The following is a 15,365-nucleotide window of genomic DNA, read 5'->3' as shown; positions in this document are numbered from 1 at the left end:
TAGGCTCATATCAAGCATTTCACAAAGCCTCATCAAGAAGAGCATTTTTCTGGGATACAGTTCTTCTGCAAGAGAGACAATGTATCCCATGGGTGTGAAGTTAGGGGAGAGTGTGCAGTGTTGTCTGGCCAGAAAGCCAAGGGCATAAGGGCACTGTCATCATGGGGAAAGCATGGTGCCACTGCAGCACCTCATTTAAAATATTTGGTGTCTGATGAAAATGGAAAAAATTCTGCTGAAAAATATCTCCTGAAAATAAGTACTTTCTGAAAAAGAAATCTATTTGATTTTTTTCTGGAGAAAATTTCTTATAAACCATTTAAAAAATCAGTTTATTATTTGATTTAGGGTATAGCCACATGAATACATCGCCATGAGGTAAGGAAGCGTGTGCATTTACACTGCACTACTACTGACACCAACTACTACTCTGTGGTAAGGGCTCTTGGAGCAGCTCTTTCCCCCAGGCAGTGGAAGGTATCTTCTCGGTGAGCGTGGTGTGACTTGCCAGATCTTGCTGTGCACTCAGACAGTTACCACAGACCTGCTAATTCACTGAAAATCCAGACTTCTTGGCAACTTATTCCTTAACCACACTTTTGGGATGTATTTATCTGACATACATTATTCTGTGAAGAAGCAGACTGAGAAGCTTCTGTCCCTTCCCCTCCATCCTAGCCAACTGTTTCTGCCACAGCAGTATCATTGGCAATGTTTTTATTTGTGCCAAAATAGCTCTTGGTTTGTTATAAAGCACATTTTTCAAATGAAAAAATGTTCTTTATGGAGGCTTTTATATCTGGATCACTTCAGGGATCTGGTTTAGACAGTGGTCACAGAGGTGTAATGACCACAGATAAGGGATGTTGTGAGTTATGGTGTCAAGCAGAGATGGCTTGAAAAGGAGGAGCAGTGGATTTTATGGTGAAGAAATTATAGCAAATAATACCTTTCAACTCATGTGACATCCAACACTTAGGTTGCTGGCACTGCACAAAAGAACCTAAACAAAATGGGTTCAAGCAGGTGAACTGACCAGTCACAAAAACTCACTATAAGTATGAAATAGCTATATTTCTGCCAGTGATACTTCAGGAAAATTTAGATCAGCTTTTTTATGAGTTTGTTAGGAAGCATGAAAGTTCAATCAATCTTCAGTGGATGCAAAAACTCATGGAGCAGTCAACTGTGGTGAAATTGGTCCTACAGTCCACTGCAGATTGTGTAGCAAAGGGGCTCATTTCTGCCCTCTTTGTGTGGGATATTTAAGGATGAAGATTTTGTATCATACTTGTTAGCTGTAACCTGGAGAGAAGTAGAACAAGATTTTATATCATAACAGATGGGATGAACATGGGTTGCCAGTATGACATTACAGTTAAAAGGGCAAAACTAATTTCCAGTTGTGTAAGAAATATTGACTGGGAACACCTCTGGTTTTAGCTGGAATATTACTTGCCTATTGTGTGAAGTTCTTGTGTTCAGACTTCAAAAGAGATAGACAATGCTTTCAGAAAGGAGCATTGGGAAAGATTTGTGGTATAAAGAATGTCAGTGTACTTGATTTGTCCAGAAAAAGGGTAGGAGGCAATTTAGTCAATTAATAAAAACTTATGCAAGTGCCTGCATAGAAAAGAAGCTCTTGATGGTATGTGGCTTCTTTGATCTGAGAGAGGCTTGATGGGAACCAGTGGTTGGAGTGTGGAGCTAGATGATATTAGACTACAAATGCAATTCAGGATTCGAAGGGAGTAGGTATTTAATAGCTATAATATGTCAAGCTCTGACCATATGGTAGTCTCTCCATCACTTGAAGTTGCTATAAACATAGACTCTGGAATGTAGAAATGATGTGTTTGATGAAAAAAATATTTCATGCTACTCTTCTGGGGTGTCAAACTAGTTGATTAGAATTGCTCTTATTGGCTTTAAAAAAACAGTTTGGTTTTCTTTTCCTTCTCAACGGTCATGCTTTCAGATGTGAGGTTTCCAACCTTCAAAAAAGGGAGAAGCTTCTAAAGCTGTACAGAAAGGTCTGAGTGGCTAGCCCTCAAGTGAAGACTTGTAGTAACTGTGCTAAAGATCAGACCTGCAAGTAGGATGGCTGTTACGATACAGAAAGGGACTTGGACCCTGTTAGCACTGTCCAGGTTTACTCCTCAGCATTTATTCCACCAGCTATGTGATGAGTCCCGGGAAACTATTTATCTGCACTGGAAGCATCAGTTATTTGATCAAATCTTAAAGGGGTTCTTTTGTCTCTAAATTTTTTTCCCTCCCCAACACTAGGTTTGCAAGTGTGTATGTGACAAGAGGAGCCAACCGGATAGGACGTGTGTACAAAAAGGCTATTTTTAGGCAATTCACAGATGACACTTACTCCCAGGAGATTCCCAAAGCAGCCTGGCTGGGGTTCCTTGGGCCAGTCCTGAAGGCAGAAGAAGAGGATGTCTTTATCGTCCATCTAAAAAACTTTGCTTCCCGCCCATATTCTGTGCATCCACATGGGGTCTTCTATGACAAGGACTCTGAAGGTAAAAGCTGGTTTGCCTTTTCCTCTCCTTTTTCCCTGGAGTAGCTAATATCATGGCTAAAAGTTTATCCAAGTATTTATTGTTCTGGACATTGACATCAGAGGACTTTAGATCACCCTCTCATAAACTCATCAGTAATTGCAGCTGATGACTAAAACCAGGAACTCCTTCGTCTCTTAAAACTTTTTGCCACAAACCTTCGACGCCTGGGATAAATCCAGTACCGAAACAGGTTAGGTGGGTCTTTTTTCCTGAATTATTTTCCTGAATAATAAGTCACCAAAGCATCTTCCCTCCTTCCTTCTACTACTAGCCTGTCTGAATAGATGGAGTTCTTGTAAGTAAATGTTTTCCTCTCTGTAGGGCTATAACAGGCATGATTTAATTTTCAGAATCCAAAACCTATGCATGAGTATTTTGGTTAGAGGACTGTATAGATTTTCCTACATTCATTGCTCTCATCAGTTTTCTGTGAGAAGATACACAATATTAGCTGACAAAATGTGTAGATGAAAGATAAGAGTAAAGAGCCAAGGAAAAACTAGAGCCTGTTAATCAATTTTTAAAGATTTGTCTACTGAGAAATAATGGATTTTAACTCTCAACATTTTTTTGATTGTTTTACCAGAACTTCTGATTTTTTTCACAATTTCTCAGTCATTCTGTGTTTGTGAGTGTTATTATTATTTTATAAATCTGTGATAAAGTAGATGAAATTACAAATTTATTTAAGGAAAACAGTTAAGGTGGGTCTAAAAGCTTCCTTTTTCCTTTTAATGTACTAGGAGCACTTTACCCTGATGGAACCGGAGGTAAAAGCAAAGAGGATGACTTTGTTGTTCCTGGTGGAAATTACACGTACACATGGCCAGTAAGGAAAGATTATTCCCCAACTTTGGCAGACTCAAACTGCTTGACTTGGATTTACCATTCTCACATTGACACACCAAGAGATATTGCATCTGGTTTAATTGGGCCACTGCTGGTTTGTAAAAAAGGTACTGAGCTAGAAGCACTGATAAAGCAAGCCCCTCTGCCAAGCTTGGCATCTTAACAGTCATTTTTGCTTACAGGTATAAACATGATGGTCTAGAGTCTATCCCTACATAGCCCATAAAAAGGGGCAAGGAATAGCTGGGCCATTCCAGGAGCATCCCAGGGTAGGTATTGTAGCTCTGGGACAACCCCCTTCCTGCTCCCCTTTGGCTTCAGAAGAGATTTGCCTCGGCTGGTGGAGGGACTGCAGCATGCTCTGTGGCCAGGCAGTTGTGGCTGAGACCAAAAAGAAATGTTCCCAAACTGGGATCATTTCAGGACAAGCGAAGTACTCATTGCCCAGGAAATTAAATTAGGGCTGGGCGGGTGACTTCGGCATTGGAATTTACATATTTGAAACCCCAACATTCTTTGTCATTTTTTTCCCCATAGAGATTATATATTTATTTTTGCTCACAAGTTGTACATCACAACCATATGGGAATCTGCACTGAACAGCTGAGGTGACAGCCTGTCCCGTGTACTTTATAGCCTGCTAATTTTGTGCTGGAGCCATAGGGACCCTGCACCAGCCCTCTATCCTCTATCAGCTGAGCCGTCGTCCCCTCTCCCCTGGGCATGTATAACTCTGCCACCTCTTTCCAGTACATACCACAGTACAAAATCAGCCCTGATTTTATATACAGAGAATATATGTGAAACATGAAGAAGAGAAAGTCTTCAACATGGAAAGGATAGGCCTGGTCTCCAGCTTTATTCACACAATTAAAATGTCTCGGAATGTTATTGTCCTGGAGAGACTTTGAAATCTGCAGAACTGCCTGAACTGAGCCAATAACTATGCGATAATACATGAAGCTAGGAAGTAGCACATTCAAAACAATCCTAGCCTGAAAGGTCAGGTTATCTGTATGTTTGATCTTAAATTCATCAAGGCTGATATCTGCATGATGCTATTGCTGTAGTCCTCTGTCCAGCAGCAGTGGGTGGCTTCTTACAGGACTGACAGAAAGGCTCTGTGGCTCCCTCCCGTAGGAGACAGGGGGAGCAAAGATTTTCATGGGTTTAGAGCTAGACTGGATGATGAGATGAAGTCTAAACCTGCCAATGGTTAATAATAGACTACTCAGTATCACTACTCTTATAGTTTAAGGTTGTTCCCCAAGTGGTCACTCATAATGATGCTGAACTTAGCCTGAATAAATTATATGCATTCTGCCTTCAGGCTTTTAAAATTTAAGGATCTAGTCCTAGATAATTGCTGAGGCTTCCTTGTTAGTCCATGGAGAATGAACCACATTTAGTCGGCCATTCTGAGGGTATGGTTCATCAGTCGCTTCAATGCAACAGAAATGCAGGCTACCACTTGCTTCTCCTTAATTTCTGGTCAAAATTTCTGGTTTCTGGCTGGATCAAGCCCATGACCTGGCTCACTGTGTAGGCACACAGATGTTAACACTGACTAAAGGGCAGGGTTGGGTGCAGTGGGCCAAAGATGGGGAAAATGGGACCACAGATATTGGCAGGTACTTGTGCTTATGTCAGATCAAAGAGAGCCTGAAGTATCAGCTTGACTGAGATGAGATGAACTGCCTTCTGGAGGCACTTGTCTCTTAAAGGCTGTTGGAGAGGGGTCAAGATGTCTTAGAAGAGCAAAATTAGGTGAGATTCATCCTGCCCTATAGATCAGGGGCAGAGCACTGTATTTTCTTGAGTGCTCCAAAGTTATTGTCACTTTTAAATTCAATCCCCTCCAAGGCTTTTTTTATCACTTTCCTTTTCGTTTGCAATTTAGGAACTGCAGATGAGACCTCAATAGAAGGGACTGGTGCTGTTAATGCTTTTGCCCTGATGTTTAGCATTGTAGATGAAAACTTCAGCTGGTACCTCGATGAGAATATAAACACCTTTTGCTTAGAACCGGCAACAGTTGACAAAGAGGATGAAGGTTTCCAGACCAGCAACCGAATGCACGGTGAGCAGGACTCTTGAGAAAATGGTGACCTACAGCAGTGACCAGGGTCTTTTCATTTCAGTGGACTTTCTGTCCCTTGTGATGTCTCTCCTTTGTGTCAGCAAGGAATGGGTCAGGATGTTGAAGTACTGTGTGATAACAAGCCTCTTCCTAAATCATAGAGTCATAGAATGGTTTGGGTTGGAAGGGACTTTAAAGAACATATAATTCCAACCCACCTGCCATGGGCAGCAACGTCTTCCACTAGATCAGGTTGCTCAAAGCCCCGTCCAACCTGGCCTTAGACACTTACAAGGAAGGGGTATCCACAACTTCTCTGGGCAACCTGTGCCAGTGTCTCACCACCCTCACAGTAAAGAATTTCTTCCTTATATCTAATCTAAATCTGCCCTCTTTCAGTTTAAAACCATTACCCATTGTCCTATCCCTACACTCCCTGATAAAGAGTCCCTCCCCATCTTTCCTGTAGCCCCTTTCAAGTACTGGAAGGCCACTCTAAGGTCTCCCTGGACCCTTTTCTTCTCCAGGCCGAACAACCCCAACTCTCTCAGCCTGTCCTCACAGGGGAGGTGCTCCAAGCCCCTGATCATCTTCATGGCCCTCCTCTGGGCCTCAAGCAAGTCCAGCGTGGGTACAACACAACACACTGGTTTGCAGAAAGGAGATTTGGCTTTCAAGTCCAGCTCTGCCACTTGTTTAGCTTTTTATCTTAGGCAACAGATTTAAGCCATTTGGTGACTGTTTGACCATCTGTGAAAATAGAAAAGCAATTTGCCGAGCACTTTGAGATGTGTGTTTTGGAAGAGTCCAGCATTTCTCAAAAGCCCTTGCGGATGGTGGGCTGATTGGTGTAACCACTCCTGCCCTTCAGATCCATTGGCCAATAGTACTTTATGCCATTTGGAGATCTGGTGTAAGAAGATAAATCCAGATATTTCACTGTATTTTGGTTGTTCCATAGAGCCTAGGAGCTAAAATATTTTGCAAAATATGAGTCTCATTCTCCTCATGTCCTGATACATTGTCAGGTGTGGAAGCTGAGGAAGAGAGAGCTGACTAGTCTGATTTGACTGATACTGTAATTTTCAAATCTAAATTGCTTAAGCCTGGCATATAATGGTATATTTATGACTCAGAATAAGAGGAAATAGATTTCAGACATGCTAAATAGCTGCAGAACAAGTTAACTTCTTTATCAGGGCCTTTCGGTAATGACTTAGCCTTTGCAACATGTAGATATCACCCAAGAAGTTTTTCAGAGACCCAGCCAGAGAATTTGGGCCATTTGATCATCCAGAGCTGTAATCTGTGTGTTCAAAATGTTACTCCTCATCAAGGAGCCTTTGAGGGACTTATTCAGTGTGAACATTCAGACAGTGTCTTTTCTGTGCCAGGAAAGGATCATCCTTAGAAATGGGGTCAGAGGCATTTGGCACTTCTCTTTCACCTCTCATAAAGTCTCATACTTTTGTTTTTAGCTATTAATGGTTATATTTATGGCAATCTCCCCGTCTTGGAGATGTGTGCTGACACCTCCATGTCCTGGCACTTGTTTGGCATGGGAAGCGAGATAGATATCCACGCCGCATATTTCTATGGACACACGTTCACTAACAGAGACCAAAGGGCAGATGTCATCGGTCTGTTCCCAGCAACATTCATCACAGCGGAGATGACTCCTGGGAACCCTGGGAGGTGGCTGATAACGTGCCAGGTTAATGAACACTTACGAGGTATGCTGCTATAGATCTCCCTGATCCTTTCAGAAGTTCCAGCCTCTATTACCCTTGGAAAAGAAAACTGAGAGATAATTCCAGAGGAAGCAGGGTTTGACACTTTTTTTGTGACTAACTGAACACTTTGGAACTATTTTATCATGAATATGACTTTAGTCACCAGTGGAAATTATGCATGTTGGGCCAAATCTTCAGCTAGTATGAATGACTTAGCTGTGTAATTCATATGAGGAAGGCTTGCTAGACCCAGTACTGCCACCACGCTGTCTATGTAAAATGGAGACTTTGATGAACGAGAAGTCTTCATCATCACTTTTTGTTGTAGATAAGTACTTACACATAAAGAACAATCATGCCAGCTGAACACGTCATAGCTTTTTTCTTTACAGAAATCAGACAAAAATTGGCGGTGTTTTTAGAAAGCTTTATGTGAAGGAATTTGATGATGATGTTGTGATATTTGTGTGGTGTGATGCGAGAACCTGAAAGCACATATAATAAACTAGGTCTCATGACAGCAGGCTATGTATAATTATATCAGAGATGACTTGGGAGAATTTTTCTTTTAAGAACTTGCACATTGATTTCAGTGAGATTTGCATCAGGCAAAACAACTTGATTCTGGCAAGCAACAAATATGTTCAGTGTGGTAATAACCAACCTCTATCTCAATGGAAATCAAGGGCAGATGATATAATTTTGCACACTTCAGGAGTCCCTCTGACCTCCAAAATAATTCTGCCATCCTTACCTAGTTTAAGGAATTGAATAAATAAACCTACTAAAGAGTGTCATTGATGTCAGTGGGTTTCACCTGTGGCATAAAGTACCAGCTTGCAAGAGAAGGGTGCTAGCATCTGGCCCAGCCTAGGCAGAGAAAGTCTTTAAAAATAGAAATTTACCCTAGTAATTGTTTCCAGTCCATGTAGCTCCTAGAGCATTTTGAATGTGCATTTGTATCCATGAGATTGTTAACTCCACAGCTGCCCAAGGACTGTCTCCAGACTGTTTCTCATCCCAGGTGGCATGGAGGCATTATATGATGTTCAGATCTGCCAGAAAAACCTGTCACGGCCTTTACCACTCAGTCACAAGAGAAGATACTATATCGCTGCTGAAGAAGTGCTCTGGAATTATGGACCTGACGGTTATGATAAATTCACTGGGCAGGGTTTAAACGCCACTGGCAGGTAAGCTTTCTTGTCCTCTCCTGTTGTGTTTTAATTTCAGGAGTCTGGGTGAGACTTCCCCAGTGATTCACCAGGGCTAGGTCCAGCACTGTTATTAATTTTAATTGAAAGGGGCAGGGATTTAAACAACCTTGTCGGGAAGATAGATTCATAACTGTGATACTCAGAGTTGCCTTCTGGAAGCACTTATCTTGCTCCATTAAGTCCATGGAGAAAGCAAGCCCTGGTGAGGTATGCAAAGTTCAACAGAGTTAATGACCCCACATTGAAACTCCTCAGGCAGCTTTCACACTTACAGTCATGTATCTCAGAGGTGCCATAATGGTAGATTTTTTCCTCCTGTAATTACTGATGAAGATGAATTGCATTACAGTATCTCCAAGGAAAGCTTATGAGGATTAGAAACATGTTGTGCATAGGTAATGGCACAGGTCTTGCCCTAAGGGGGTTAGGGGTAAGTTGACATACATGTCTCCCTAAGTAAAATGTGTTTTAATGTTAATGTGTTTCATGTTAAACACATGAAATTCTAATGCACAATGAAAGTTCACTTGTTAGCTAATTTATAACTGTAATTCAGACCCTTTGTCTGCTAGAAAAGTGTATGCAAACTAGTAACTTGGGAGGTCATTTATCCTCTGAAGTAACAACTTTATCTGAAATGAAGGGTTCTGCCTGAACCTCCAATTATTTAACTGGTCTGATTTATTAATTCCACAGTGAATCTGCAATATATTTCACTCAAGGGACTGACAGAATAGGAGGGCAATACTGGAAAGTTCGTTATGTGGAATATACTGACGCAACATTCAGTGAGAAGAAGATTTGGTCAGAGGACATGAAGCACCTGGGAATACTTGGTACAGTGAATATTTCCCCTCCTGTCATTACATCGGGTTTGAATGCAAATCCACTTGGATCCAGAGGGAAATTTTGTGGATGCAGCTTCCAGTCAGTCCTCTCTTATTTAGATGGAAATATGTTAGAGGGTAGTTCTTCTAATGCCTTTCCTCACTCTCTTTTTTTAAGGCCCCGTTATAAAAGCTGAAGTGGGAGACACAGTGCTAGTTACTTTTGCCAACAAAGCCAAAAGAAGCTATAGCATTATGGCCCATGGTGTAAGTTTCAGCAAGCTGTCAGAAGGTGCTCCCTACTTAGATGGTAAGTTTTGACTGTACTGCTGTATCATCACATCCAGATTACCTGGGTCTAAAGATCTTTTGTTGCTCTGCAGGTTTGCCCTTTTTGTGGATGCTAAGTCACAGAAGGGATGATTTGATTAGTTTGCATTTACCCTACATGTCATAACCCATGGGACTCCCCAGTCTGCCAGTGTGCTGTTTCTTCCCCTTGGACATTTGCCAGACAAGGAGTCTAAAACTAGCTAAGGTCCAAGTTGAGCAACAGTCACAAGCACAATCCAATTTATATTAGTTCTTATCTAATATCACTCAAGTGCAGTCAGTGGAACTCCTCTGGATGTGCTCCAGAATTATGAAGCTCAGGATCTGGCATGATGCCCCTGCTGAGTCTTTGGATATAGCTATCCACACGGCCTGTGTTGCTTCACTCCTCATTCTCTAATCCAGGTTGGGCATTGCCCTTGCTTCACAGTCAGGATAGCACTGTCAGGGTCAGAAGCAGCTTTTATCTGACTGACCTGGAATGTGAAGCAGTGATAATCCTTAATAATTCTCATCAATATGTAAATGCTCAAAGAGAGTATTTACCAAAGACTTCCTCTCATTTTGTGCAAGGACCAGATCTTTATCACCTAAATTTAACCATTAAATGTTAAATGGCATGTTTAATTTGTAGGCATCTTTTTCAGTCAGTGACAAGAAAGAAACCCTTCAGATGGTAAGAAGTCCAATTTACTTTGAAGACCCATTTTAGGAGACAGTAAGTCATCCTCTGGAGATGTGTTTCTGTCTTCATCAACTACAGAAGAAGCCTAGAGTTTGGGTTAGGAACTAAACTTTAGATGGCTCAAGTAAGGTTAGCTGAATCCCATCCATAGCGTCTACAGAGATAATATTGTGGTCTCTGACAAAGTTTTTGCTGCATTTGCAGCACTGAAAAGAAAGGTAGGTTTCTTGTTGTCTAAATTGTTTTGTTTCTACTACAACACATCAGAAGGAAACTCACAGGACATAATCCCTTGTTTGAGAACTGTGCTAAGAGAATTAGGTCAACATGTAAGACTCATAACATCATACAATAAAATCAATATAAAAGGCTTTATTAAATTCTGCTGTCTCTAGTTGCTGACCTTGCAACAGAACAAATTTGCCAACAGGGCCCAATGCATCATGAAACAGCTGGCTTGAGTTCAGCCTTGAAGTTAGCTGTACACATCCTAATGCCACCCATGTCAGATGTAGTTCCCTGATGGAAGTGCAGCTTCCCTCTGTTTGCAGTCTTGTCATGCTTTCATTTAATGCTCCCCAGTAATAGCGCCCATCAGCATTGCATGGTTTGTTGTGGAGCAAAATCAAACCAAATCCTAAAATTCAGCATCAGTGTGTGCTGCACACCTCTGCGTCTTTGGAGAGGAACCTGACTCCAGATTCCACAACAATCTTTCTTTTCCTTCTCTCCTTGTAACCCTCATGTCTTGGATTTCCATCACACCTATCTACATGTAGATAGGTACATGTATATACATGTAGAAGCCCTACAGGAGCTATAAGTTTACACTGAAGGTAAATGATTTTTCAAAGACTGTGCAGTGTCTGAGTGCAGCTTATTCATGTGAAAATACTGTACATAAATGTACCTACAGACATCTACAGATGTCTGCAGACATCTTTTTCAGTTGTGTTCTCAGGAAATACTCTTCCATGTTGCATTTGACATTTGTCCAATCTCACAGGGTTTTTACCTCCAAATCAATGATCTCCTTATTGAGCACTGTTGCAGGATGAATCCAGTAGTATCAGATACTGTTGCAGCAGTACTCTGTATTGCAGTTTGCAGCAAATAGTATGTATTCATATGTAATACTACTATTTTCACTCATGTCTAAGTTTTCAAGAAGATTCTCTTGGGGTATTAGACTGGTGCAGTCTGCTGATGCCAGACCATGCTGAGAAAATCCAGTCAATAGATGCCTAAGTGTTAAAGAAAATTTCTGATTTGATCTTCCTCATAGTAAAGACCAGAAAGGTTACTTAGCAATTTTTTCTACAAACAGTGCAGGACTGACCTCTTTTCCCAACTTTCCTTTCAAGTCCCTTTTGTCAGTCCTTTCTCAGTGGATACCAGCACTTTTACAGTAGTAAATTACACGAGTGGTGTAAAATCCACCCTGTGCACAGCAGCAGACAATGGCCCAAATCCTTTAAAAGTAGTTTCCAAAAAAAGCAATAACAACTGCCCTCTGGAGACTCAGACAGAGGTTCCTGTGCATTGCTACAAATTAAAAAAGAAACAATCACCTGGATCATATTTGTTTTGAATTTCTAAAGAGACAGGACTGCAGCTTCGCTTACTGATGTAATTGCTTTGTTGGTGCTTAATGAAAAGCTGGAGTCTGTGTTCGTGCCACAGATGAATCTCACAATAGGGTAGGTAAGGTGCAAATATTAGAGGAAGCCATTTAAGCACAAGGATGAGCTCTGTGTGTCTTGGCTGACTGAATCCAGATAGTCCAGATAGTGTGGGAAGGTGTCTGGGTGAAGCAGCAAAACTTGTTCTGCAGGGAACTGGCTTGGTTGTCCCCATGGCCCAGGACTCCAGTGAGATGTCCCCATGGCATAAGTGCTCAGACTATGGGATGGTGCTTGAGCTGTGGCTGCAAGGGGGAGCTCACCCATAGAAATCAGCAGCTATGCCTGACTCCCAGCTAACGCTTGTATTCAGGAAGACAAAACCTTCCTGTAACCTTGGTGCTTCTCAATTTTCTCTCTGCAGGCTATCTGAAGCCAGGAGCCCATGTTAAGCCAGGTGAAACCTTCACATACAAATGGAGGGTGCCTGAAAATGGAGGTCCAACTGAGAGTGACCCCCCATGCCTGACCTATCTGTACTACTCAGCCACCGATGCCGTCAAGGACACCAACTCTGGCCTTGTGGGACCTTTGCTGGTCTGTCGGAAGAACACACTGAATCATGACGGGACGCAGGTGATCATCTGCTTGTCCCTAACAGCTGGGTGGTCCACTGGGGGGGTTCTCAAATGGGTCAGTTTGCCCAGTTCCCAGCTCAGTTTTAAGAGATTAATCAAATGTCGTTCCTCAGGGTAAAAGCTGACCTAAGGGGATGGTTAGGAAGATTAAACTGCCATTCCCCAGTATTCTGGCTTGTCCCTAGGTTTTCCATCTTTTCCATTCACTTATTAGCAATGAATGCATCTTTCCACCGTAAATAAGTAATATCCTTCTGGATGATGGAAGAGTGCCAATCCCTGTCTCTACGAGGACATAGTCAGAAGGCAGCTGCAATTCTGGGAGGAAAGAAAGCTTTGTTAAAAAAAATAATAATAATTTTTACTTGGGTAATTTTGCACGGACTTTTTTAATGTCTTGGCTTCTGTCTTGGCTACAGAAAGGAATAGACAGAGAATTTTACCTCGTCTTTTCAATATTTGATGAGAATGACAGCTGGTATCTGAACAAGAATATTGAAGCATTTACTGGTGACCCTTCAAAAGTAGATGTAAATGATGCAGATTTCAAGGAATCCAACAAAATGCATGGTATGAAATATTTAATATATGTTACTGATACCTTTTTGTCAATCATATTAGGAAGCTGAGTTGGCAGATTTTATCATAATTCATAGCTGACTGCAGTGCACTGGAGGGGGACGTGGAAAGCTGTCAGTCAGCTTATGGCCAGCTCCTGATGCCCTTGGAGTGCATGTTGAAATCCCAGTCACATGAACAATGGATGGATCCACCTACTAGCTACACCTGGAGAAAGGGAACAGAGAATAGCTTTTAGATACAACACTCAGGTCTATAAAAAGGCATAATGTCAGAGTCAGGCACCAACTGCAGAAGAGGCCAATGTTCACTGGTGATTTAAAGTTCACTGCTGGCCTTGGCACTGACTCAGACAACAAAGGTCCACCTGCTCTGCTCTGCCAGCTCCCACTTGGGCAGTGACCACCTCTGGAAGAGCAGAGGCAATGACTAGGGGAATGGCCAGTAATATTTTAAAACATCACTTCTGGATGTAAGTATCTGACTTCAGCATGGACCTCCTCCAAGTTATTCCTGACATGAAAGACTTGAGCAAATCGCATAACCTCTCTTTGCTTTAGTTTTCTGAAGAGCGCTGAGAATGTATATTGTTAGAGAACCTTGGCGTTTTCTGGACACATCTATTTTATTCTTCTCTTATGAGGTGGTATCTCATTGTTCTGCCATAATATCTTTCACCCACTGGTCACAGTGAACATTTGAAGATTAGGGAGTTCAGCCTCATAACACCCTTGTGAAAGAAAGATACATTTTGGAAGTAAAAGTGGAAATCAAAGGTCAAAAATCACATAAAAAGGCTCCATCAGAGTGAATTTATAACTTAGACTCTTTATGGCCCACTCCATGGCCTTAATGATCTGGTTATACATTCTCCAGGTTGAAAGGAGGTACCTAATTTATACACTTAACTGGTGTCTGTAAGGGACCCTGAAAAGCTCAGAGGAGAACTGCTACACCACTGCAAAGGGATATTACAAGATTGTACAGGCTTAAAAAAGAAAAAGGTAGAAGCTCAGAGTTTACAGGAATAACATTTAGATATTAATATGGTGTCACCCAGTGCTACCTTTTCTTCACAAAATGCCCCTTTAATTAACGCCACAACTTGCTGAGTTGTGAGTCTCTTGCTGGGAAGGTGGTAGGAGGCTCTGTGATGAGTTTCCATTGACCTGATGCCAATTGGGCTCTTTCCTTCTCCTCCAGCTGTCAACGGCTACCTGTTTGGTAATCTGCCAGGCCTGGCCATGTGCAAGGACGACAAGGTCTCCTGGCACCTCATTGGGCTGGGCAGTCATTACGACATGCACGGGGTTCATTTTCAAGGAAACACCATTGACCTGAGAGGGACGACGAGGGACGGGCTGGCCTTGTTTCCTCATTTATCAGGGACAGCACTGATGCAGCCAGACCGTGTGGGTATGTTCATAAACTTATCTTGGTGGTGTGGCACGTGCAAAAATCAGGCAGTCTAAATAAGAGTTGATGAGATGCTCTGCTCTGCATAAGGGAGCCTGAAAGCATGGGGACTGTGGGGACCTGGAATAGCTGAAAATTCAGGCTGGGCTACTCTTCTGGGAAAGTGCTATAAATAAAATATGTATATGCACCAAAGAGTGGAAGCATTGATGACCTTGGGATAGGCAGAGCAGCAGGCAGAGAGATAGCTAATGGGATGTTCACAGAATTTCCATAACTCCCAAAACAGGCTTTTTTAGCAAAGATAAAATTCACTGCTATGTAGATAGTCAGCATCATTTAAGGTATTTTAGGAATTCAATAATAGTCTTTCAATAATAGTCTTTAGGAGTTTCTTCAGAAGTATATACATTAAAGATACTTTTAATTCTCATGTATAATCCCATCATATATTCTTCAAACTCAGAAGGGGTGAATAGTTTGTTGGAGACACCAGATAAGCTTCATGAGAGTGTAATGTTACTTTTCTTTACATTGGTGCAACTCTGTTTAAATCAACAGAGTTATCAGAGTTGTGCAAGGCTATGCCAAGGGCCATCCTTAGCGGGAGCACTTGGCAGAAATATCTGTTGGTGTTGTGTACGTGCCAGGTTAGACCTCTGGTGCTGGTGTCTATAAGACAGCAGATTTTTTTCTTATGCATATCCCATACATTTCCACCATCTGCCATGAAACCACTGCAGGACTCACACTAAACAATATACTCTGGTAGATGATTAATTTTTGCCAGCTAACTTCTACTGGCAATGA

The 15,365-nt window shown here is 41.8% G+C and overlaps 1 protein-coding gene across 1 annotated transcript in view; it reads left to right on the top strand.

The window, feature by feature from the left end:
• Positions 1-15,365, top strand: part of HEPHL1 (hephaestin like 1) — a 37,776-nt gene that overhangs the window by 7,186 nt on the left and 15,225 nt on the right. The window contains exons 2-11 of the mRNA XM_074861049.1: positions 2,290-2,534; positions 3,320-3,532; positions 5,326-5,505; positions 6,984-7,238; positions 8,263-8,431; positions 9,152-9,291; positions 9,461-9,592; positions 12,347-12,558; positions 12,980-13,130; positions 14,343-14,555. Coding sequence (XP_074717150.1) covers positions 2,290-2,534; positions 3,320-3,532; positions 5,326-5,505; positions 6,984-7,238; positions 8,263-8,431; positions 9,152-9,291; positions 9,461-9,592; positions 12,347-12,558; positions 12,980-13,130; positions 14,343-14,555 — 1,910 coding nt within the window. The remainder of the gene's footprint in view (positions 1-2,289; positions 2,535-3,319; positions 3,533-5,325; positions 5,506-6,983; positions 7,239-8,262; positions 8,432-9,151; positions 9,292-9,460; positions 9,593-12,346; positions 12,559-12,979; positions 13,131-14,342; positions 14,556-15,365) is intronic.

Source organism: Strix uralensis, chromosome 2 (assembly GCF_047716275.1).
Source record: "Strix uralensis isolate ZFMK-TIS-50842 chromosome 2, bStrUra1, whole genome shotgun sequence".
NCBI lineage: Eukaryota > Metazoa > Chordata > Aves > Strigiformes > Strigidae > Strix > Strix uralensis.
The sequence above is the reverse complement of the archived record's forward strand: the minus strand, read 5'-3'. Positions and strand labels throughout refer to the sequence as shown.